The sequence below is a fragment of the Beta vulgaris genome, chromosome 5 (assembly GCF_026745355.1).
Source record: "Beta vulgaris subsp. vulgaris cultivar EL10 chromosome 5, EL10.2, whole genome shotgun sequence".
NCBI classification, from domain to species: Eukaryota; Viridiplantae; Streptophyta; class Magnoliopsida; order Caryophyllales; family Amaranthaceae; genus Beta; species Beta vulgaris.
The window spans coordinates 58,040,186-58,063,124 of record NC_079206.1 but is presented as its reverse complement, the minus strand read 5'-3'; the positions used below and the strand labels follow the sequence as shown (position 1 = coordinate 58,063,124).

General features: G+C 34.5%; 2 protein-coding genes across 5 annotated transcripts in view; one reads left to right on the top strand and one right to left on the bottom strand.

The window, feature by feature from the left end:
* Positions 1-1,082: 1,082 nt before the first annotated feature.
* LOC104908097 (ABC transporter A family member 2-like) lies at positions 1,083-8,643 on the bottom strand. Its single transcript, XM_019252747.3, has 16 exons — positions 8,260-8,643; positions 7,523-7,751; positions 7,183-7,358; positions 6,872-7,057; positions 6,102-6,197; positions 5,823-6,008; positions 5,530-5,689; positions 4,663-4,880; positions 4,099-4,216; positions 3,921-3,997; positions 3,686-3,775; positions 3,142-3,285; positions 2,765-3,046; positions 2,585-2,665; positions 1,796-1,972; positions 1,083-1,684 (listed from the first exon to the last, which is right to left on the bottom strand). Exons 1-16 carry the CDS (start codon positions 8,635-8,637, stop codon positions 1,439-1,441), a joined length of 2,844 nt encoding a protein of 947 aa, XP_019108292.3. The 5' UTR covers positions 8,638-8,643; the 3' UTR covers positions 1,083-1,438.
* Positions 8,643-22,939, top strand: part of LOC104908096 (ABC transporter A family member 12) — a 29,246-nt gene continuing 14,949 nt past the window's right edge. The window contains exons 1-7 of one of the 4 annotated variants that reach the window (XM_048644255.2): positions 8,643-9,241; positions 10,333-10,639; positions 16,780-16,847; positions 17,019-17,151; positions 20,063-20,182; positions 21,700-21,827; positions 22,772-22,936. In XM_048644255.2, coding sequence (XP_048500212.1) covers positions 9,161-9,241; positions 10,333-10,639; positions 16,780-16,847; positions 17,019-17,151; positions 20,063-20,182; positions 21,700-21,827; positions 22,772-22,936 — 1,002 coding nt within the window. In that variant the 5' untranslated portion in view covers positions 8,643-9,160. Of the gene's footprint in view, positions 9,242-10,332; positions 10,640-15,754; positions 16,198-16,779; positions 16,848-17,017; positions 17,152-18,101; positions 18,295-20,062; positions 20,183-21,699; positions 21,828-22,771; positions 22,937-22,939 lie in introns of those variants that run through there. The other 3 variants (XM_010697169.4, XM_010697170.4, XM_010697171.2) reach the window with 3 other exon arrangements.

Genomic DNA, 22,939 nt, shown 5'->3' with positions numbered 1-22,939 from the left:
CGCGACAGGCTCGCTCGCGACTCGCGAGCTTTGTCGCGGCTCGCGACAGGCCACTGTGTTTTGCGTGAAGTTGTGTGTGTTTAGCGGTTTTTGACGGTTTCTTCTTAATTTTGCGTGTATATAGTGGCATTGGTTCACAGATGAAAGGATGTTTTTTAGATATTATTTTCTCTCTAACAGCACTCTCTCTCAAAGTTCTCTGATTACATTGATCATCAAACACAAAATCACAAATCTTATTCTCATTTTTACAAGATTCATACGAGCGTGACTCTTGTTGTTCTTCTTTGTATCTCGAAATTGAATTCCGTGCAACCCGTGCTTCGTATAGGGTCGGAATATCACTTTTGGAAAAGTGTCTACACACGCCTAGAAGTTTCATTGTTGATAGTAATCATCTTCATCACCCTTTATAAAGTTCTAACTCCTGATCATAAAACTTCTTGGGAAGTAGCTGCAGACTTTGAAGCTAGATTTCCTGATTTTGTGGTTCAGTGATTTGAGTTGTACTCAAATCTTTTAAGGGGGAAGGAATGTTAAGGGAGAAAGTTAGTTAATAAGTTGTTACGCCTAGCTGGCAGTAGGGTAGTTAATCAGTTACAATTCAGTTAGCTCAGCTGATCTCAATTGTATAAAGGTAGCTGATTGTATGATTAGAAGATTTAATGATGATAATAACAAATCTTCTTCTCTCTCACCTTCTAATTTTCTCTCTCTCTATTTTCTAACTAAATTCTGCAGATACTTAGTATCCTGCAACAATTTGTCTGTCCCATTCAAAAAAAAAAAATGCCCGAAATCTGTTCGATGAAATGCTTCAACCAGTCAACCAGATGAACACTTTGCGCTTCGGCATAGCGATAATCATCATGAATCTTCCAGAATGTTTCAAAAGAAGCGAAAATGGAAGAGAAGGGAAAAGACATAAAAAGGTACTTATGTAATTAGCTTTTCTACTATTATGATTCATTATTAAATTTTGGGTGAAATTAGTGATTTGATTGCTAATCATGAATGAATGTGAAGTAAATTGTTGGTGAAGTCAAATGATACTTTGGTTCATATCTCTATTTCTTATGAATTCGTATCCCTTAATTGTAGGCAAATCAAAATACTGAATTTTTTTTGTTTGTTTTCTACTGCCTACATATGAAGAAAAACATTTGGTACTACTACAAATGGATATATTTGAGTTAAAATAGAAATTTTCTTTCTAATTTTGCACATTAAAATGTAGTTACAAAGTGTAGGGGAGAAATCAATTTTCTCTCCTCTAATCTACAACTGAGAAATAAGTCTAGTATCTACAATAATGTCTTCTAATCTTCCTACCTATTGTGTCTAATATCAAATATACTGAGAAAAGTGGAAGATTTACTTATGTTTAATTAAATGGACTACTCATTTTCGAGCTATGAAAGATTAGTCTATGTCTTAATTAGGCGAAAGATTCGCCGGAAATCTGGCTAGGATGAATGACAATTCCTCGAAGTTCTGTTTTTGTTGTTGTTGACTTGGGGAGAGTTAAGTTTAGCCCAGGGGGTATAGGCTTTTCGGGCGAGTGACCCAATATTTCGGGAGCACCATTGTCACCTTCTCCCCAGTACACTTCCACCATAGTTCCCTGAGGATTCTTGTCAGATTCTGTTCCTGGAATCCCAACAAATCTGGCTCCAACCGGTATCTGCTTGTACATTGTTAGCAGAAATAAGATTCAGTTCATTAGCAAAGCTTGCCTAACCATCCACCTTGAATTTTTAGTTATTATGTGATTTTGTAAGGATAAAGAACTTACCTGTATCGAGGTACCAGATGTCAGACTTAGAGTTACCAGTTTCTCCTCTGTAGCAGCATTTTCCATTTCTTCTTGTTTAGCAACATTCAGAAAGACTTCTTCTAGAGTTGCAAGACCGAGCTGGATGTCTGTTATACCGAATTCACTTTGTCTATCTTGGACCTCGCCAAAAGTTCTCTGATTTACTCAAAAGCATGAATTGGGATCAGAATAGGCATATGAGTTGGTTAGTTTGACTTCAAAGTTATATTCACTAAACATGTAAGGTAAAGTTATATTCGCTAAACAATGTAGTTTTTCTGCTGGTTTATGGTCTCAGATTATGCAGCAGGTTAAAAGGGTGCCGCTGTTGGCAGAATTTGGTGAAATTAGTAGGATAATGCAGGATAAAGCTAGAAGTAAGAAGGATGAAAATAAAGTGATAGTGATGTTATTTACTGAAACTGTGTATACAATCTGGAAGTACAGAAATAGGAAAATCTTTGAACAACAAAGTACTACAGATTTGTCTCTAGTTAGGGAGGTTATCTTTAATACTGCCTGTAACTGTAATGAGAAGCAAAGACAATTTCTCATTCAGTAGATTTCCTAGCTGATTGTGTTGGGTTCTTGTTGCTGTCTTTCAGTTTCTTTATAGTTCAGACCTCCTGTGGTCTGTTGTTTTGAAAGAATAGGTTGTACTCTATTCCCAAAAGTTTTTTTTTGGTTTTCAATAACAATTTTGAATTGCCAAAAAAAAAAACGTGAATGTTCTGTTATAGAGGTAATCAGGACATGCAAGTTGTATACCTTTAATAATGGTTCTTTCTCATGGGGAATGATGTAGCTAGTATATGACTTGGTCTCCTCCATGGGTTCAACATTCAATTGCTGCCAAATAGTAATTATAAAACAAATGTCAGACCAAAAAGTGCAAATTTGTCTGCTGTTTAAAAAAACATCCTAGATTAGAGTTCCTCTCCAACTCACTGTTTTAAACAATTGCTTTAGCCCCTCTCGAGCTTTGTTGCCTATTTCACCTGCTTTGCTGTCAAAGTTCATATGAGCAACAAAACCTGTCCCAAACCGCATCTTCAATCGAATCGGTGTTCCTACACAACGTAGCCTTCCCTTTGCCATAATCCCTATACGATCACTTAGAACATCAGCTTCTTCCATCGAGTGTGTTGTTAGAACAATGGCTCGCCCCCTTTTTGAACTTTCTATAATGTCCCAGACATGTCTTCTAGTAAGTGGATCCATACCAGTAGTCTACAAACTCAAATATTAGCCTGTTGTGGTTACTTGTTCACGTGAACAAGTAGGAAACATTTGCAAGCCTTGAAAGTAGTTAAATAATTTCATACCGGTTCATCTAGAATAACCAATTTTGGGTCACCAATAAGGGCTGCAGCAACACTGAGACGCCGTCTCATTCCTCCACTATAACTACCTGATCGGACTTTAGCTGATTTAGCCAGCTGAACATCTTCTAGTAATCTGTGAACAATCTGGTTGCGATCAAAGCTTTAGGTTTAGGTTCTTTGAAAAAACTAAATTGGGAAGTCAGAATTATTAGACATTCCCCCAGCCTCACAATATTTATGTGTTGTATATGTATAGCATATAAATAAAGAGTCCCCTAGCAAAAATGAAAAAAAGAAAAAAAATTGATTAAATTGCAACAAAGGTGCGATTGGTAAAACACGTTGTAGAGACAAATGGGGGATCATTGCCAAAGGGAATTACGCTATCTGGGGTAACGATATGGATATATTGTAGTTTCTTCCCCAAAAACAAAGCTAGGTAATTATTTGCAGCAGAATTACCACTTTGTATATGTGCTTACTTTCCTTTTTGTACAAGAAGACAGGAAATGCCAATAGAATTTTGTTCATCTTGGATACTTACTGTTGGGATTGAATCAGGAGGTAGGCCTTTTATGTTGCAAAAAAGGTCCAGGTGTTCTTCACCGCTTAATACATTCCACAAGATATCAAACTGAAAGAATGATGTTGGGAAGTAAATGTCAGTCCTTTGATCTTCTAGAGTTTAGCGGTAGAAAGTATAGGCCAATTCAATAGTTTACAAGGATTATTGCAATAATCAACACAAAATACAGAGGAGAATAAATTATGGAAATAACCTGAGGGCAAACACCTATAATTCTTCGGATGTTGGACATTCCAACAGAACTTCTAACAGATTGATCGTATATTAGTGCTGTCAGTCAAATGCTGTCAGTCAAATGAGAATAGTAATCTAGGGGTAAAGAATCGCAAGTAGTTGGGTTATTGTATCAATAAAGATTGAAGCTATATTACCATCTCCTCCGCTCACTGGTACTATACCAGTCAAGCAGCTGATTGTTGTGGTCTTTCCAGCCCCATTATGCCCGAGGAGGCAAAAGAGCTGATCCTTAGGGAAGTTGACCCATAAGCCCTACAAATAATGTTAAAAGCCATTTCGTAAAGGCTACTATAGTATCCATATTCCGTAATATTATCTTTGGGATTTACCTTATCTTTTTTTCTGAAAAAGTAGTTAAAGTTCAAGAGCATGATCATTTTGGGTTTTGCATAGCTACTTTAGCAAAAGAAAAGGATGAGAAACAGATCTAATAGCTCTTTTAGCATTAGTTGTACATTGTTTTGTATGATTAAGGAACATAATAGTAAGTGTAAGTGAAAATGCAGAAAGGAAGGGAAGGGAAGAGAATGGGGGGATTTAATCTTGTTCTTTTTATTAAGCGAAATTCTCATAAGAAGATACTACTATTTGGAAGGAAAATGCAATTGTACTCCTCTGATCCCTCCCTTCCTTTCCTATTATTTTGCTCAACTACCATTTCCTCTATTGATTTATGAAAAAACTTCTATAAGTAGTACCTTAACAGAGTGAAAAGGAGGGGACATCTTTAATTTCTTATTCAATTTTCCTGGAAAAGTCTTGATAAGACCTCTTATCTGAACGGCAACATCTGGATCCACCATACCATTGTCCATCATCTTTTTAATCTTGTTTTCTTCTTCAAGGACATCTTCATCATCTGGTGTAACTGTCTCAGGTTTTGGAAGCCATTTTGTACAGTTGAAAATGCCACTTTCTGAAACATTGAAGATAGAGGTATATAGTCATGGATGAGCTGTAAGTAGAACTTCCTCTGATTTAAAATACTTTGCACCACTTTAATCTTTGCTCGATTCATATACAATTTTGAAAGTAGTTTTTTTTACTGATAGATAAAAAATAAATGTTACTATTTGAAGTGTTGATAGATTAGTTTTCAATGTATGTTTTTGAAAATCAATATGTACACTCCCTCTGTTTATACTTGGTCAGTTGGTTGTTCTCACTTCTACTGTTGCACTATTTACTTAATCCACTTAGACATTATTTTTCAAGTAATATATACTCCAAAAACAAATATGATCTATAAAATGTTGGAATTGTCTCAATGTATATTCTTATAATATGAACTTTTTATAAACTTTACTAATTGGTAATCAAAGATATTTAATGGTCAATGTGGTGCATCGACAAGTGTAAAAGTCAAAATGGAACAACTAGAAAAATAACATAGGGGCATATTTTTACTCATAGAGAATATAAAATATTAGTTATTGAAATTGTGTTTTAACAAGCATGGAAGTCAAATTTTTGCTAGTATTTGAAACATAGGAAGTATAACTGTATAACAAGGAAATTATTGCATAGAGAAGCTGTATATATTTTTAAGGAAAGAGGGATTTTACCAAAAGCTCCAATTCCTCCTCCTCCTGTCCAGTACCCTGGGTTCAGAAAGTACAACGGTGACTTGGATATGCCATTCTCACTTGGAAGTATGTTGTCTAAATATAAAGCCACCAGAAGCCACAAAAAGAAGGCTCCTATGAGCCTAATGAATACACCATCCTGTTTGAACCATACATATGGACGCATAAGGTTAATGATATAGTTAACCTTCATGTTATCCCCTGATATTTTTGTTAATTCTTTTTCTGGTGTAAGAAAATACTAACGTTGAATCTGACATTTGGACACGTACCATCGTGAAAATACATGGTTCGCTATCTTCACCCTGTGGACACTTATTCCGTCCCTTCCAGCTCATCCCGTTGTTGCTTGTAGCTGCTGTCGTTAGCATATCAACGGCTTTGGCAAACGGGATTACTGGCACTATATGCTTGATAATTTTGACTATCTGGTTATCCTTCATGAATTTTGCTACGAGCTGGAGGAATTTCAGTAACATGTATGTTGTCAGAATTATATTATTCATGACTACTAGTTCAGAAACCCTAAACAAAAATGGGAAGCGACTTGCCTGAATGGCAAAGCTGCCAACAAGGACATAAACTGTTGCCTGGTTTGCTGAGCGTGCTTGGCTGATAAAAGTTGAGGCCAAGAAGGCAATACTCGTCTAGTATATCAACAAAGGAGTCCGAAGATGAATAAGAAAACCTCAGTAGCAATGGGTTTGAAAGAGCCAAGGAGAAAACCCTTAAAAGCAAAAATAAAGCTAAAAGAGGACATATTAAAGGACTTGAAACACAAAGGAAAGACATACCAATGGATTATTATTACTAAAGGATTAGCCATTTACTTTCATACCAGTGATAAATGAGGATTAATCATTTTCTTGTAAGAGTATTGTACTATAAACTAGTGTAGTAACAAAGAATACCTTTGTGCAGATATAGTTGTCACAATACTAGTTCAGGGACTGGTTCAAATCCTTTTATTAATACTAGAAGTAATAATACTAGTAGATACAAGCGGATAAACATGAGTACTAGAAGTAAAAAAGAGTATGTTTTGTGATAACTTCTGCAATGTTCTTATGTGGGTTAGGTTGAGTTTCTCGCCCATGGTTTAAAGTCGGGTTTGGATTGCTTAATCAACTTAAGTCAGAGACCGCCAACTCTTAACATGATAAGACACAGAAATGACTTTCACCTTCTATAAATTTAATATGCCATTATTGTGCAACAAACCGATAACAAAAGTGTCTACATGTTTAGAAAATGGAGGGAAGTTGGAGTTAATGCATAGGATTTGCTTTGAAAAAGTAGGGCAAAAAACAAAGGAGCTTACCATGCTAAGTAGGTTAAGGTAGAATGCAAGGGACACAACAATAAAGTTATTGCGCGTGAAGAATGAAAACCGGAAACACAAGCCTGCGATCATTGTGAATAGTGAAACAAGGAGAGTCATGATAACCTCCCAAGCGAGCCAGGAAAGCCAGTAAGCAGAATCATAGAGCCCCATTATATTCATAGCCTGTTAAGTAATTATAGAAACAGTGAATATAAGACGAAAAAGATTTTGATCAATTTCCATTACTACGATTTAGAAATTTAAGGTGACAACATTTTTCAGATATCTATATGTGGAAAAGAGTTTACCTGACGTAATTTTTGTTCTTTCTCTATGATCAAGTTGCTCAATTGAATCTGGAAAACCTGGGTGGTGATCAGCATAAAACAAATATTTCCAAGAAAAGTAAACAGTTGGGCTCCTTTGCTCTGCTTGGGCGGGTGTGCAAACGGCTTCATGCCAACACTCCAGTTGAAATTCTGATCTAATCCAGTTTTATAATATTAAAGCCAAAAAAGGGAGCATAAAAGAAGTACAGTAGTTAATCATTAGAAAATTGGGGTAATTGCCAAAATATGTCTCATAAAAGAGTACTATTTCTATTGTAATTTGTCAAGGAAAAGAATGCTTGTGAGTTGTGATGTGTACCTCCAAGAAGGGTTCTAGCGATTTCGCGTTCTGCTGCCATCTGAAGGGGAATCTGAAATTTGAGAGAGGTCTCTAGGTATGGAATTATATAGATTACTGTAGAGTTAGGCTGAATTCCATAGCTGATGACAGACTTGCTTCTGTCAACAAGATGCAGAGCTCCTGGGCTGCGTGCAGGGTTACTTAGAAACCATGCATCTGTTTCCTTTTGAGTTTTGAATGATTTTACCTGCATGCCATTGCCAGATATATGTATAATTATCATCAGTCCAACATATTACCAGAATTTTAATTAGAACTCATACATGCTTTCATATCTTATAAAGTACAGGTGGGGAAGGTTATAAACATTTAGAAAAATAACAGCAACCAAGAATATGTCTTCTAAACTCCATTTTTTCGACGTGTGACTAATATGCACAACTGCACATATCTATGTGTCTCTATATTTGGCCTCACTGCAATATTTTCTTTATAGGTTGTGGACTTGTGGCGTCGTCCACGAATGAGGAGAGTTGGAGTACTGAAGAAAGTTATCACAGATTCCATCCGTATTAACAATGGAAAGAGTGATTCGTATTGGTCTACTTATGAGATGTCAAAGTCTTATTTATGTTAGAGATGTTACACTTAACACATAAGTTTATTGAATTCAAATTTTATGTATCCCACAATCTATAAACCATTGGTGTGACGCTTTTTCTAATTCCTCATATATATTTCATAGGAGAACATACCTTGGAAGGTGGAATGGGTCGACCAGGATTGTTAGCCATGATCGCGTCAACAATACGTTGAATCCTTGAGTTGGAGTTGGAAGGTCCGCCACTCCAAACAAAGTCATAGCATGGACGGATTACACTAAACTCCTCGCAAGGCGGTATTGGCTCCGAGAGGAGGTTGTATGGCGGGTCAGACAAGTCACGAAATGTGGGATCTACGGTAGCAATGGCGTGGCCTATCTTGTCCAGCGCAAACATTAGGAAGATAAAGAAGAAAGTTAGGAAGAATAGTTGGAATAAGGCGTACTTATTCCTCCCTGCCACCCACATATTTTTCCTCAAAAGCGCTTTGATTTGCTGCATTAGCAGCGGGATCCCGCTTCTCAATTGCATCTTTTATTCCACAAATATCATCCAAACCCAAATACCAAATAATGAAAACAAGGAAGAACAAAAACCGTTTCAGTTTAATATATGGAGGGTATATATACATTTTTATTAAGTGGACTTAGCTACATTTTAGCCATTTATTATATATAGTAAAGAAAATGAGAATATCTAGGAGAAAATATAGAAGAACCATATATGCATAAAAAAATCTGCAGATCTCTTATAGAAAAATTCAGGAGAAAATTTAGAACCATAATGTCCATATGTAGTAGATCTCTCATATATTCTAGATCACTCATAAACAATTTGCATGGCCACTAGAAACGTAGGTTGACAAAAACCATATGTATAGTAGTAGAGAAACGTGGAAAAATTGTTGGTCACTGTAGATCTTTCGAGGAGAAAATATAGCAGAACAAATGAACACTTCTCTTCAATTTTTCTTCAAACTTTGTTAATTCTCCTCCAATCTTTCTAAGGGTGTGAATCATATTTTGTTGGGTTGTTTGTTTATAATCTTCAAGGCATGGAAGTCTCAACGATTATTGGTCGTGCAAGCTTTGGTACTCAGGCAGATGCATTGTTTAGAAAATCTCTTATATATCAGGTACACTGTTTCATATTTGATCTCTAGGAGCATCTTCGTATAATGGCATATTGAGCTAGGAAAATTCACCATTAAATATCTCAAATTTGGGTGTTTCTCATATTTATCCAAATTTTACTCTTACTTATGAATCAAGGCCAAGTAATGTATAAGACATGTTATGAATTTAAATAGGGAAGAAATGTTACCTATGGTAAAGAGAAGGCTTCTCATTGGATCGCTAATACATTTCCTCTGTTTCTATATAATTGTTTGACTTTCAAGTTTGCCAATGCACAATTTTGACAATTAATATTTTTAGTGATTTATTTGTAAAAATTATAAAAAGCTGATAATATGAAAATATTCATTGAAACAGATCCAACAATATTCCAATTTACATATGATCATTCTTGTTTTAATATATTACTTCACCTGTTCCGTTTTAAATGCAACAAACAAATATTTTATATCTCACAAATAATACTCCTTTGTTACATTTAGGCTCCGTTTGGTAGGGCGTAAAACGTTTTTCCGGAAAACTGTTTTCCTCTATTTTCAGTTTTACATTGTTTGGTTGGCAAAAGAGTGTAAAACCATTTTCCCTTGGGGTAAATTACTCTCCCAAGGATGGAAAACCATTTTCCTTTCAAAATGAAGGGAAAACTATTTTCCTTCTCTCTCTTGTACACTCATATCACTACCTCCTTACTTTCCCTTTCATTTTCCTTTCATTTCATCATTTTTTTTACATCGAACCAAATAATGGAAAACTAATTTTGGAATTATGTTTTCCATTGTAAATTGTTTTCCATGAAAATCATTTTACACTGAAATTATTTTACGCCCTACCAAACGGAGCCTTAAAACGAAACAAAGGAAGTAGTAAGAAAAATATGGTCAAAATCAGGTGTATGAATAGTGCAAAATTCAAAGAGTTGCGCTTAAAAAAGAAATTGAAGAAGTATATAAGTAGCACTGAATCGGGTACGAGGTTGTTGCCTACTAGGTATTTCTTCATGCTTCATAGTTGCATACCATTGCATGATATGACTAATCATACAGATTTAAAAAAAGTGGAATTAATGATTAGTTGTGGTTTTGGAATGCAGAAACGAAACAAGTCACAGAACTGCTGCCTGTTAATAACCCCATTGGTAATAGTAGCATTTTGTGGACTTTTGGAACGTTATATGGTGGACATAAGTAAAGCAGACACAAGCAAAAATCCTAAGATGACGCAGGAGATAAGGGACCCCTTTGCTTGGCCACCAGCCGTGGATATTCCTTCCGACACCACACGAGCTGTTCGCTTCAAATACATGCCTTTCACTGACTTGCCGCCTCCTTCTTGTCGAGACGCCCACAATTGTCCGGTCTCTTTGCTCTTCACAGGCACCAATCGATCCTTTGTTATGAGTATGTTCACCATTTATCTATCTATCGACACCTCCTCGTCCAACTTTATTCCGCGTTTTGTTACACTTTGATTTTCATGCTCTTTATAATTTACATAGAGAGAGTTATTTTTCTCCCTTTTTTTCGACATCAAGAAAAATACATTAATAAAAAATCGAAGTACAGCCTAATGCTAATACAACCAAACCGAAACAGCTAACACTAACAAGAACTACATTAACTCGTACATACTTTTTAAAGAAAACACTAATTATTATATTAATTATTATGTGTCCAGTTTGAAAGAAGTTTGTCTTGAGGTATGGCGGGTGAGGTTTGATATGAGAGGAAATCTGTTGAGATACAAAACCCTAATGATCTTTATAGAGAGATTGTCGTACAACAGTTAGTAGATCCCATTGTCCACTAGACGCGAAATCCCAAGGTCCTTGATAATCCTCCTAGTATTCTCCTGATTCAACTAACAATGAAGTCACTTTTTTGGTGAATTTTGAACCTGCTGCGAGGGTATCCAGAGTTCAGTCACACTAGACTGAAACTCGAAAGACGTGAAGGTCTTGATGTGTCCCAAATCAAGTTGGAGTGCCTCCCACAAGATGCATTATAGGTGTGATGACACCTTAAGCCATCACGAAAATTTAGGACGAGTTAGATTGAAAAACTTTGCCCACTAACAGATCCTAAGATCCAAACTGACAATCCCAAACCCATAAGACCAACACACAACAGATATTAAGAGAGAATATACTCTCATCTTAACCAACACCTGAATTCCTAAAGTGGCAAAAACCCTATGCCTAACTCCAGAATCATTGACTCTTCCTACCAGGTTGCCTAGATCTTCCTTTAACATAGGAAACCAAGAGCCTTGAACTGCCCAGGGATCACCACTAACGAACACCCCAACACAACCATTCACAAAAAGGCAAGGGCCATCAGATCTGAAAGAAACAAACATGAAAATAACGAAAACACACATTACTAGATTCGTAACACATAACCCTAAACTAGAAAACTCGACCAAACGCGGGAAGGGGAAAACACAAATGATAAATATGAAAAACCACCTAGAAAATAACATAGAAGGGGAGGGAGAGGGAAGCAGACGCACGTAAATGACGCGCCGCAAACACTAAAGGGGGAAGGGAAACTCGAGTGGGACTCGACGGACGAACATAATAGGGGAAGGGGTAAGGGAATCCCACGAACGCAATAGGGGAAGGGGAGGGGAAGCCCACGAAGTTAACCGGAGAAGGGGAGTCCGGTCTCCGGTCAAAGAAAAAATGGGATCCTGGGTTTCCCTTCAGGTTCTGTTCAAAACTATAATTTTTGTCCGGACCGAAATGGACTGGAATTTTTTTTTTGTAAAAATAGCTTTGAAGGTTAATTTTTTTTTTGAAATTTAGAAAAGCTAGGAAGTTAAAACCTAATCTTTATAGCCTTTAAGATTATTGCTTTTAAAATTATTACTTTTCAATCTATCGAGTTTATAAACATGTTTAAACCTAAGCAATGATTTTTATAAATAAAAAAAATACAAATTCCAGTCCAAAACCGGACCGGTGCACACCCCTACCTATGATTGGGAGCTAAAAGCCTACCTATGATTGGGAGCTAAAAGCCTCTTATAATACTATATACACATATCACATCAAGCACATTTGCACCAATCGCAGGCACATCATAAGGTTTCGCAACAACAAGAGAATCTGAATTGAAAGGAAGAAAGATCTAGGGTATCGGGAAACAAGTCTAGAATGTGTTTGAAGAGATTTGAAGGATATTGGAGATGGCGGACAAGTCGACTCAAAATGAAATCGAAAGAAGGAGCCTCGCATTGAGGAATCCTAGGATGTGGTGTCATAGGTGAAAATGAGCTTAGAAACGGGAAGAAGGGCGTACTCGAAGGGTCTGCAACGAACATAGACTGCGATTAGATCTTCGGTAAAGATGGAGGTGTTGATGATGGTGTCACTTTAGTGTTTTTTGCCATTGATCAAGGAGGAGAGAGAAAATAAAGAAAGGGTTAAAATTGGGATTGGATCTTTTTTTAATAGGGGATTGGATCTTTAGAAGAGATCTATATATATATATGGAGTTTTATGAGGAGAGAGAGTGTGTGTGAGAAGTGGCGCTAAGTCTCTAGCATAGGGGGGGGGGGAAATCATAGAAATGTATTAAGTGTTGTTTTCACATGATCTTGTTATATATATATAAGCCAAGGGATGAGGTGTGGTGTCCTCTTTTGAAATGATTAAAATACCCTCTAATAATTTAAAAACAATATTTTTCTTTTTATAAAAAACTGAAAAATGAGAATCAATGAAACTTGCCATATGAGTAGGTCAAAAAATGGAATATGCAATAACACTAATAACTTGACAAACTATATCGACACAATCAATTCACGAAATCAATTAGAATCTTCAACCAAAGAAAGTTAGCAATATATAGTGATAACATAATATTTCATATTTACAAAGTGCAAACAATATGGTTTATTAACATTTATAATTGTTAAAGAACTTTACTAAAGTCGCTGAAAAGAAAATTATTAATTCATCTATCAAATTTTACAGTATCGGTATTGAATAGTTAAAAATCATTCACCTATATTTTAAAACAACCTTGATAATTTACATCACTATCAAAATAATTTTAAATAGAAAAAAATAAAAACATGTCCATTTGTATATAACTACATAAGATTATCGACGCACGCATCGCGTGCATATGCAACTAGTATATATATAAGCCAAGGGGGGAGCAATGTTGTACCCCTTTGAAAGTACATATTCACCCTCCACAACATAAAACCATTACGCACATAAACTTACCAAAAAATTTCAACGAAATCTTTATTAAATTCAATTAACTCATATAATTGTCAATCAAATAAACTCGCCAATAAAAAAAATTCAATCAAATAAAATTTAGATCCTATCAACTAAAAAATTTTCGTAATCAAGAACTTACCAAAAAAAAAAAAATGGCATTCTCATTACAAAGACAACTTATATACAAAATTAATCACAAATATGAACTCCAAAAAAGATTCAATTTCTTCATTACTTGGATATGCAATTTTTTTTTTTTTTGACACTTATAATTACTTTAAAATATTTTTAGATACTATTTGTAAGTATTTAAATACTTCTTACTCACCAAATGAAGGTGAATGTAGTACTTTCATAATTTTATTTTTCATTTCTTTTAATACCGAGTAATAGTATGCCTAAAATGTCGCCGCAAGTATAGCGTGCGGAAAAAGCTAGTAGTATATAAGTGAGGGCGAGAGGAGCATTGTGTCCCCTTACAGAGAGTTTGATATTACTCTTAATGAATTTAAATTGTCATATATCAAATAATATATTCTTCTTCCTACTTGTCATTTCTTCCTACCCGTCATATATATTGAACAAGTTAATGATGGTATTGAATTTGAAATTTCATTTAAATATTAAATCACGGAGAATGATTTCCTTTTCTTACATATATGTGTCGAAAACTCTAATAAAAAATTAAATGACAATATAACTTGATTGACACGATCAGAAGAAAAAAACAAAAACTTGAATTTCATATCAATAATTATATTGGTAATATCTTAAAATATAAATCAAACTCTATTATATAAATCAAACTTTCGCACTTTATTAATTTTCAATGATTGAACCTGATATACAAATTATTCCACTTTATTTGAGTATAAACTTTCTTCAGCTTTATATTTCTCTCAATACTATATTTGGATAGTGATGAACAAGTAACTAAAAAAAACCAACAAAACATTGATTTAAGAATTATTTTTTATAATTATAAACGTCTGTTCGAATCAAATTTTCTATAGCACCCATATATAACTAATTGGGAAAAAACGTTAATACGATACACACACATGCATTAGGGTGAAAGTTATCCGGATAAAATCCGGAAACCAATCCAATCCAAACGATTTAATAATTTTGATTGTGTTTTTGAAACATCAGATTGTCGGATTGGATTGAGGGTGATTGGACCCGAAAATTCAAAATAGTTGAATAGTAAAAATTCCTATATTGTTTATTTATGATTGGGCTTAACTACTTCAAGTAACGCTCAAATAATCCGACATCCGTTCCCTTTCTTTAAAAGTTAAAAGCCTAATTTAGGGCATGTTTGGCAAAACTAGCGATTATAGTAGCTGTTAGCAGTTACAGTAGCCGTAGCTGTTGGGGGTAGCTGCTAGCTGTCAGCGATCAACGATTAAATTAGTTTATACGACTTTTTAGATGCTAAAAAAATGTATATATCTAAGAAAATATTCAATCCTCGAAAAATTTATATTACCAATTTTACTAAAAACTTGTAAAGTATCTTATCTTTAAAATAAATATTTGAATTACACCTTTACTATTGTAAAATAAACATTGAATTGTCATAAAATAAAACAATTAATAAACAATAGTGTTTATTTGCTAGACCGCTACCTCTAAATTTCAAACGTTACTTGTTGTAACGTTCCATAACCGCTACTCATAATTTACTCCAATCATTACCCGCTACTACAACCACTACCTTACCAAACAATCATAAATTTCTCAAGTAGCGTTTTAATCTTGTCAAATCGCTCACCGCTACCTCAAACACTACTGCTACCGGGTTCGGATCCTCTAGAGTTTTATGAAAACTCTACAAAGTAGAGTTGAATCCTGACCATATATTATAAAATCAAGGGCTCATGATTAGTGGGAAAGGAAAAGATATGGGCAGGATATTCGGGGGAAAATAGGGGGGATTTTTGGGAAAGAAAATACAAGCCTTTGATTTCTTAATCAATGACTGATATTTAACGAACTCTACCGTGTAGAGTTATTTTGGAACTCTAGAGGATCTTAACACTACTGCTACCTGCTATATCGTGAACATGTTGTTATCATGTTGTTGAACATTCAGTTGTAAAGAATTATGAATATTTTTTTTAAGGGGTAAGTAATTGTTAGTCTTTTCATATAAAAAATGAGAAGAATTCAAGGACATTAGATGAACGAAATCTAACGATCAATAATTAACCCGTGTCACTAATGACATAATTGCAATTTTCCTAATATTCTCGTGTCCCATTAACCAACCCTTGTCATTCTCTCTCTGTCTCACACTCTCACTATTTCCTCAGTCCTATGTGCGACATTTTAACTTTGATCTTTTGTCTAAACATCTCCTTCTCTTCAAAACCTTTCAGCTTCAAATCCAAACTACCCATAATCTCAAAAAATAACATATCAAAGTGAAGAATATTAACATTTCATCCCCTCATTTGCAAATATGGGGATTCATCAAAAATCCATAATAAGGCAAGAAGTAAAAAAAATGAGGACTTGGACAAATTCGGCAGTTGAATCGGAATTATATTCCCATAGAATTTGGTGGTCTGATGTTGTTGTAAAGAAACCCAAAGAGATGCAAAATTGGATTTTCCATATTAGTCTCTAATTTATGTGCGACAGTGGCACTATAGTCTATATGTGTTTGGCTGTTTTTGCTCCATTTACCTTCAATTTGGGTTCATCTTGCTTTAGGTTGGTTTGATTTGTTCTTAAATTTTGGATTTTGCTTCAATTTTGCACTCTAATGTGTTGCAATTTCAATTTTCTGTCTTTGAATGAATTTGTTGATTTTTCATGAATTTACCCATAATTCTACTTAGTAATTGCTATAACTCTAAAGCAATGTTGCTATGTATGGATATGTGTGTGGTTTTTATGATTAATAGATATATGTATATCAACTTTTGTAACAATAGTTAAAAATCTATAATGAAGATATAAATGATCAAAGTTTTGTATTGGTAAGAATGAAAATCAAAATGTTGCAAAAAAATAAATAAATGGGGTATAATTTTGTTAGATTCGTTTCAATGTGTGTGACGAAAAATCGAAAATACCAGCTTTAATAGATTTTTAGAGTATGTTGCATTGAGTAGGTTAGTCTTTGGAATTTGCCATATTATTCAAGTTGGTACTAACGTAAGATTCCAAAGAAATACTACTACAACTTACTCGATTGTACTAGTACTAGTATTTTAACTTAATCTCTTACAACCATATGTGGTCTAATAAATAAAAATTACCTGACTATAATATGTGAAATGTTAATGACAGGTTTGGCAGAGAAAATGAATCCCCCAGTGTCTGCAGGAAACCCTTCTGATATGGATCGTATAGTCTTGGTAAACATGAATATTTGTTTCAATCTCGTTACATTTTTGTGGACGACGTACACTTCCGAGTTAGTAATACTATGATCAACAAATAGGGCATTCAGCATTGTATGATTGCATCACGCCTTTGGCCTTTGCTGGCTAATTAATTGCTGAACTTTATCTAAAATTGTGTACCAGGCAACATCAGTTAAATTTCCTCTAGCGAGTTATCTGATGGATCCTGCTTTCGATCCCGGATCGCCGTCACCCCTCTATTATTTACAAAGCAAGTGCAAGGCTAATTCTTCAATCCCTTATCCATCAGGCCAAGGTACATACTTGAAAACCTTTTTCTGGCTCTTGTTTACGTGCATCTTTGCTGTTTCATATTTCTTTGTTGAAAAATATATATTGAGCACATATATGAGAACAAAACCTCTTTTTGGTCTAGTTTATAACTTTATATTGCTTGTAATGAGATGACAACATATATATTCATGCAACAAGCATGTTAAAATAGATTGAAGGGGAAATGTTCACATTATTATTAATTTGGATTTTCACACTGGTGTACTTCAACTTTTAACAAATTCCAGTGGTATACCTAAGTTTTTGGAATTCCCGAAAACATACCTGAGGTATTGCCATCTGCTCATATGTGACATAATTGGTTAACAACAATTACTGTGTCGGTAAGTGTATTTGTTTTATGTTTAACCTTGGTTAACCACTTATTTACTTAGACCCTAACAATTATAAAACCGAAATCACCCTTCTTTCTCATTCTTTCATCTCAAATTCTTCAATCTCAGCCTTCCTTCTTCTTGCTACTGTTGCTATGTCTCGAAACACACGCTCATCCACTTTAAATGGCAGGTATGAACAGCATGACACCCCTTTATTTAACAGCATTTAATAACACAATGGGAGGTTGGCTACAGTTTTTCAATGGGTTTATAGAAACCTTAGCAGTAGAGAATCTTCTGTTATACATCTCACGAATTATCACATCATCATGGAAAATGAATGAATAGAACCCTCTACTAAATAGAAAGTTGAAAAGAATGAAGTTGGCACAGTTCTGCAGAACTAAATACAATTGAATAAGAACCCAAAAAGTTATATAAAGGCCAATGTATTGGAAAAAAGCTACAAGTGACTTATATTATTGAGTTCCTAAAGATATCAATCTGTATACATCATGGTGATACAATTCTAATCAAGAGAGAATGTGATGTCTTACTGAAACACTCAGAAACATTGAAATGATTGGATTTGCAGCAACTTGGTGAGGTTTTTGATTGAGGCTACGCTCTCATGGACGAAAAAAAACTGGAAGCAGGCACTCAGAGTGATCAAGTAGCACCCATTTGTGAACTTAGCGTTTGGAACAGTTAACATATGCAGGCAGAGATATTGCTATGGAATCGCACACCAACAATACCAAGAATTCGAGTGAAGAATCTGATTTACAGTAAGTGAGATATGGAGAATTTAGAGAGTTTTTGTTTACAAAATAGAACAGAGTTTGATGAGAGTGAAGAAGATGATTTGCTAGAGTGAGTTACCCTAGTTTAACTAACCATAGTGATTAACCACATAAGCAAGATTTTAACATAAATAATAAGGTTTAACAGCATAATAGCAACTTATGTCACATTTAATCTTTGTACACTACCTCAGGTTTGCTTTCGGGAATTCAAAAAACTTGGATATACCATTGGGATTTATTAAAAGTTGAAGTATACCAGTGGGAATTTCCCTATTAATATTTTTTTTTTTTTTTGAAAGATCCCTATTAATATTTATAATACATCATATAAAACCTAAGTTCGGTAGAATTAGGAAAACATATCCTAAACTAAATATAATACTAATAATATATACTTAATATCATAAGGAAACTATACTCGTTTCCTTATTAGTCTAGGATTCTAATATAATATACTTACCATAACTCTAATACTCCCCCTCAATCGTAGGGTAGTAACATGAACACTACGATTGAAAAAAATATATAAAAGAATTACTCGGAGACCAATAAGATTCTTTTCTTAATCAATAACCACCCTTTAGGATTAGGGACAACCAATAAACACCATTTTGGATTAGCGACAACCAAGAAATACCTTTTTGGATTATAGACAACCAATCAACGAACCACCCTTTAGGATTAGGGGCAACCAATAAACACCATTTTGGATTAGGGACAACCAAAAAATATCCTTTTTGGATTATGGACAACCAATCAACCTTCATGATCCAATTCGTCACTTGAGTCATCAACGATGCACAACCGTAGACAGCAGCAATATGCACAAGTAGATTAAGAACAAATGAAGAACAGACCGAGAGCACACACGCACTCGTACAAACCGGAGTACACACGAGTAGCCACAGAACCAAACAGGAGAGAAAAAACCGTGCCTTTGAAAACCAACCTTTGGAAACCAACTTTCAACAATTTGTAAACCAACTGTCAACAATATGTGGAGAACTTGCACAAAGCAAAGTTAACCAAGCTAGAGAAGCCTCCACACTCAAAGAAATAGAGAAAAGAAAATTTTAATGGAGGATATAGTAGCACAGATTTGACAGCGGCATAAAGCAAACCACAGTAGAGAAGAAACCAATAAACTCCAACAATATGGCAATTAGTAAGCCACGGCAACACGACAGAGACATACAACAACAATAGTAGTCAACACCATGAGATAAAGACACACATTAATTAGCCATCAAACACGCACAGTAAAACAGCACAAACACCAAGATGGTGCCCAAAGACAGCAGCGGAAGAGCTGAGAACAAAGCAGGCAAAAAAAATCTCAACTTGACCGAAATAATCCGGCCGGTGGGTTAAAACCTCAAACCCACCGGCAAGAGAACAATAACTCGTTTCCTTATTAGTCTACGACTCTAATATAATGTACTTACTATAACTCTAATAAAGCACTACTTGGCCAATTCTTGGAGATTCAAAGCTTGCTAGTAAAAGGTTGTGAGGCAAAATTTTGTATGAATCCGAGTTATAATAATATATTATGCTGTTTGGCGTGAGATCTTTAGTATTTTGAAAGATAAATTTTAACGCCTCACGAGACACTAAGTTATAATAAGTTCATAAGCGTTCATCTTACCTAAATATGTTTTGTGAAACACTTATACATGCATTTTGATAATGTGGTAATACTTGGTCTTGTATAATTCGTCCATTGTTCACTTTTTCTTAATGTATTCAGAAGTAAAGTGCCTTGAATGTTTACACTTATGGCGGAACAGCTCGTCTGATGTCAATAAGGAATTATACAAATGCAAAGGAGGAAATAAACAACACAAGGAAGATAACGAATTCGCAGCAGGTAGTACTAATCAATATAGTTTGATCAATATGTAAAAGATGACAATAATAATCTGAAATAGGCCGAATTTTTCTATGATAGTTCTCCATTTCCATAGTAATCAATGTTGTTTGACCACGTGCACTGCTCACATAACCTACTTTGACTATGATATTCTATAGATATATCAGGATCAAAGTTAGGATGTAAAATATCTAAATTCAAGATTAATATGCATTTCTCAATGCATATTTCTAAATATTAACTTTTATAATGTTTGCTAATTGATAATTACAAGTGAAAGTTAACATTGTCATGTTAATTAAATAATATGGTACGAAAAGAATATAAATTATCTCATAATAATGTGAAGCTATGGAGGTGCCTATCTAAAATGATTTGTAATTATTCTTAAAAAGACAAGGATGTCAATTTTTGCATTTTTAAGCTAAATGTGCATATTTTTTTCATGATCAATTTAGTCAAAATTGAAGAATCGTTCATTTAGGGTCCGTTCGGTATCATTGTAAGGTTTCATTTTTTGGTTTTATGAATATAAAAGTCATATGATATAAGGGGGATAATAAACGTAAAATTAGTCATACTTATGCTAAACATGTCAATTCTGAAAACTGACAACTAAAAATTGGAAACTACTTTTTCTAGTTTTCATATTTTTGTTTTTGGTTTTCAAAAAAACTGAAAACTAGAAACCAAAAATGATAACGAACGAGCTCTTAGCTATTGGACTAAATTTGACACAATCGGTTGGTATAACTTAAATCTGCCGTGACATTGCAAAAATTCAACAAAATTATTTCAAGAACAAATCAAATTTTGATGTGAATTTTTTTGAAAAAGCACCCTAAACCTAAAAAAATTCGTACCAATAATCCAATATATGGGTCAAAAACTCTCTATGAGAGAGAGACAGATGAAGATTTATTCTAATCAATTACTTTAAAACAGATATAGATACGAAAAAGGGGTGTATATTCATCCAATGGGGTGGTGGTATCCCCTGCATCTAAAAACAAAACTAGGGGTTTTAAAGAAAGAAGAGAGCGAGACGATTGAAAAGGGAGAGAAGAGACTGTGGATTCAACATTCCTTTTTGCTCTTTAATTACCGTTAATCCTCTAGTTAATTTTGTGTCTCATCCCTTGTCCTTACAATTACTTCTCCTTTTGATACATCATCAATGTTTGCTATTTGTATCAAAAGGAGAAGAGGTTGTGATACAAAATGAGACACGAAAAAACTCTTTAAAGGTGTATTGGCCTTGATCATTCGAAGTATCAGACAAAAGTTGTTGGTCTTTTTTCTTTGGTTGAAATGTTTTCTAAAGAATTGACTATTTAGACAGACTACAATATTGTTGGTAATATGGTGCTGGTCACAAATCAGAAGAGAGCATTGTATAAAATTCGCTCTTCCTCATAAGTCATATGGTCATCTACTCATCTCATGCAACTTAAGTTTGTAGGACATGCATTTAATTTTTCTTTTTTCATTTTGTTTTTGGGGATGGGGGATAGCATTTGATTTTTCAGACAGCAACGGAGCCAAGTACAATATGACTGTATGGCACGAAGAAACTCAGGTTACAAATTTTATGATGGGGATTACCTTTGAATACAATCGTCTACCACGGTGGCTCAATTTGGTAAGAGTGATGCGTGTCACAACCTGTTCAGTACATGTTTCTTTTGATTTTATAAGTTTTTGTATCATTGCTAGTTTATAGGTACCAAAAGCATATGAATGTGTGATCATAGAGGTTTTACCTATAATGAACTCAAAAAGTACTTGTAAGTTGTAACTAACAACAACAACAAAAAAAAAAAAATATAATTGACAACAATAAAGTAGAAACCATTTTTTGTATGTCTCAAACTCTCTGAGTGTCTCGACGATGCCCCATGTTACTTTTCGTAATAATTTTAAGGAAAAAAAGATGTAATGACTCACGGCATGATAGCTAATTGCATGACATTTTGAAAAATAAAACCCTAAAAACTTTGGGGATGTATGAAAGCAATAACTTAACCTTCTACAAGGAATTTGGGTAAGAGTTTATGTCTACTCTTCTAGTGAGATATAATTATAAAACAATTATTATATTTAATGTTGAAATACTAAGCAATGATGTTATGTTGGATTTGTGGGTAAAATATCACTTTTCATTTCAAAAATTACGTGTTTGACAAGAGTGCCATGTGGCACATAAGTTTTTTTTTTTAGGCAAGATGAAGAGGACTCACTTGAGGGGGGATAAGGGGAAATCTTCAAATGAGTCCCATGAGGTTTGATCCCTAGACCTCAGAGATATGAGGTGGGACTACTCCACCACCTCAACCTCCGGCACATAGGCATTCTTTAGAAAGCCTTTTAAGAGAGAGTTTGGACTTTGATTTTGTAAACTTAATAATTACCATGTTACCATAATTGATAAATAGTATTTAGACCTTACAACCTTAACTAAAAATGATTTTACAAAAGACTTTGTGCTACACCTAGTTCTTTTTTGTTTTTTCTCCCTTTATACTCCTTTTTCTTTTAGAAAAATGTTGCCAAATCTAATATGTAAGATAATAATTACATGTGCAGGCATCCAATGCATATCTGCAAGTGTTGCAAGGACCTGGGACGCAGATGCTGTTTGAGTTCATTAAAGAAGTGCCAACCATTATTAGATTAGATTCCAGAGTTCAAGGGGTGTTGGATTTTCTCTTGCGCATTGCAAGCTTTGGATTACTTATCTATCCAGTAACCGTA

Excerpts from the sequence above, each read along its gene's own strand:
- LOC104908097 (XM_019252747.3), bottom strand. The coding sequence starts at position 8,637 with ATGCAATTGAGAAGCGGGATCCCGCTGCTAATGCAGCAAATCAAAGCG. Across the intron at positions 3,998-4,098 it reads ACCAGTGAGCGGAGGAGATG|CACTAATATACGATCAATCT; the intron begins GTAATATAGCTT and ends TTTGACTGACAG. Across the intron at positions 1,973-2,584 it reads AGAAAGAACCATTATTAAAG|AGAACTTTTGGCGAGGTCCA; the intron begins GTATACAACTTG and ends TGAGTAAATCAG.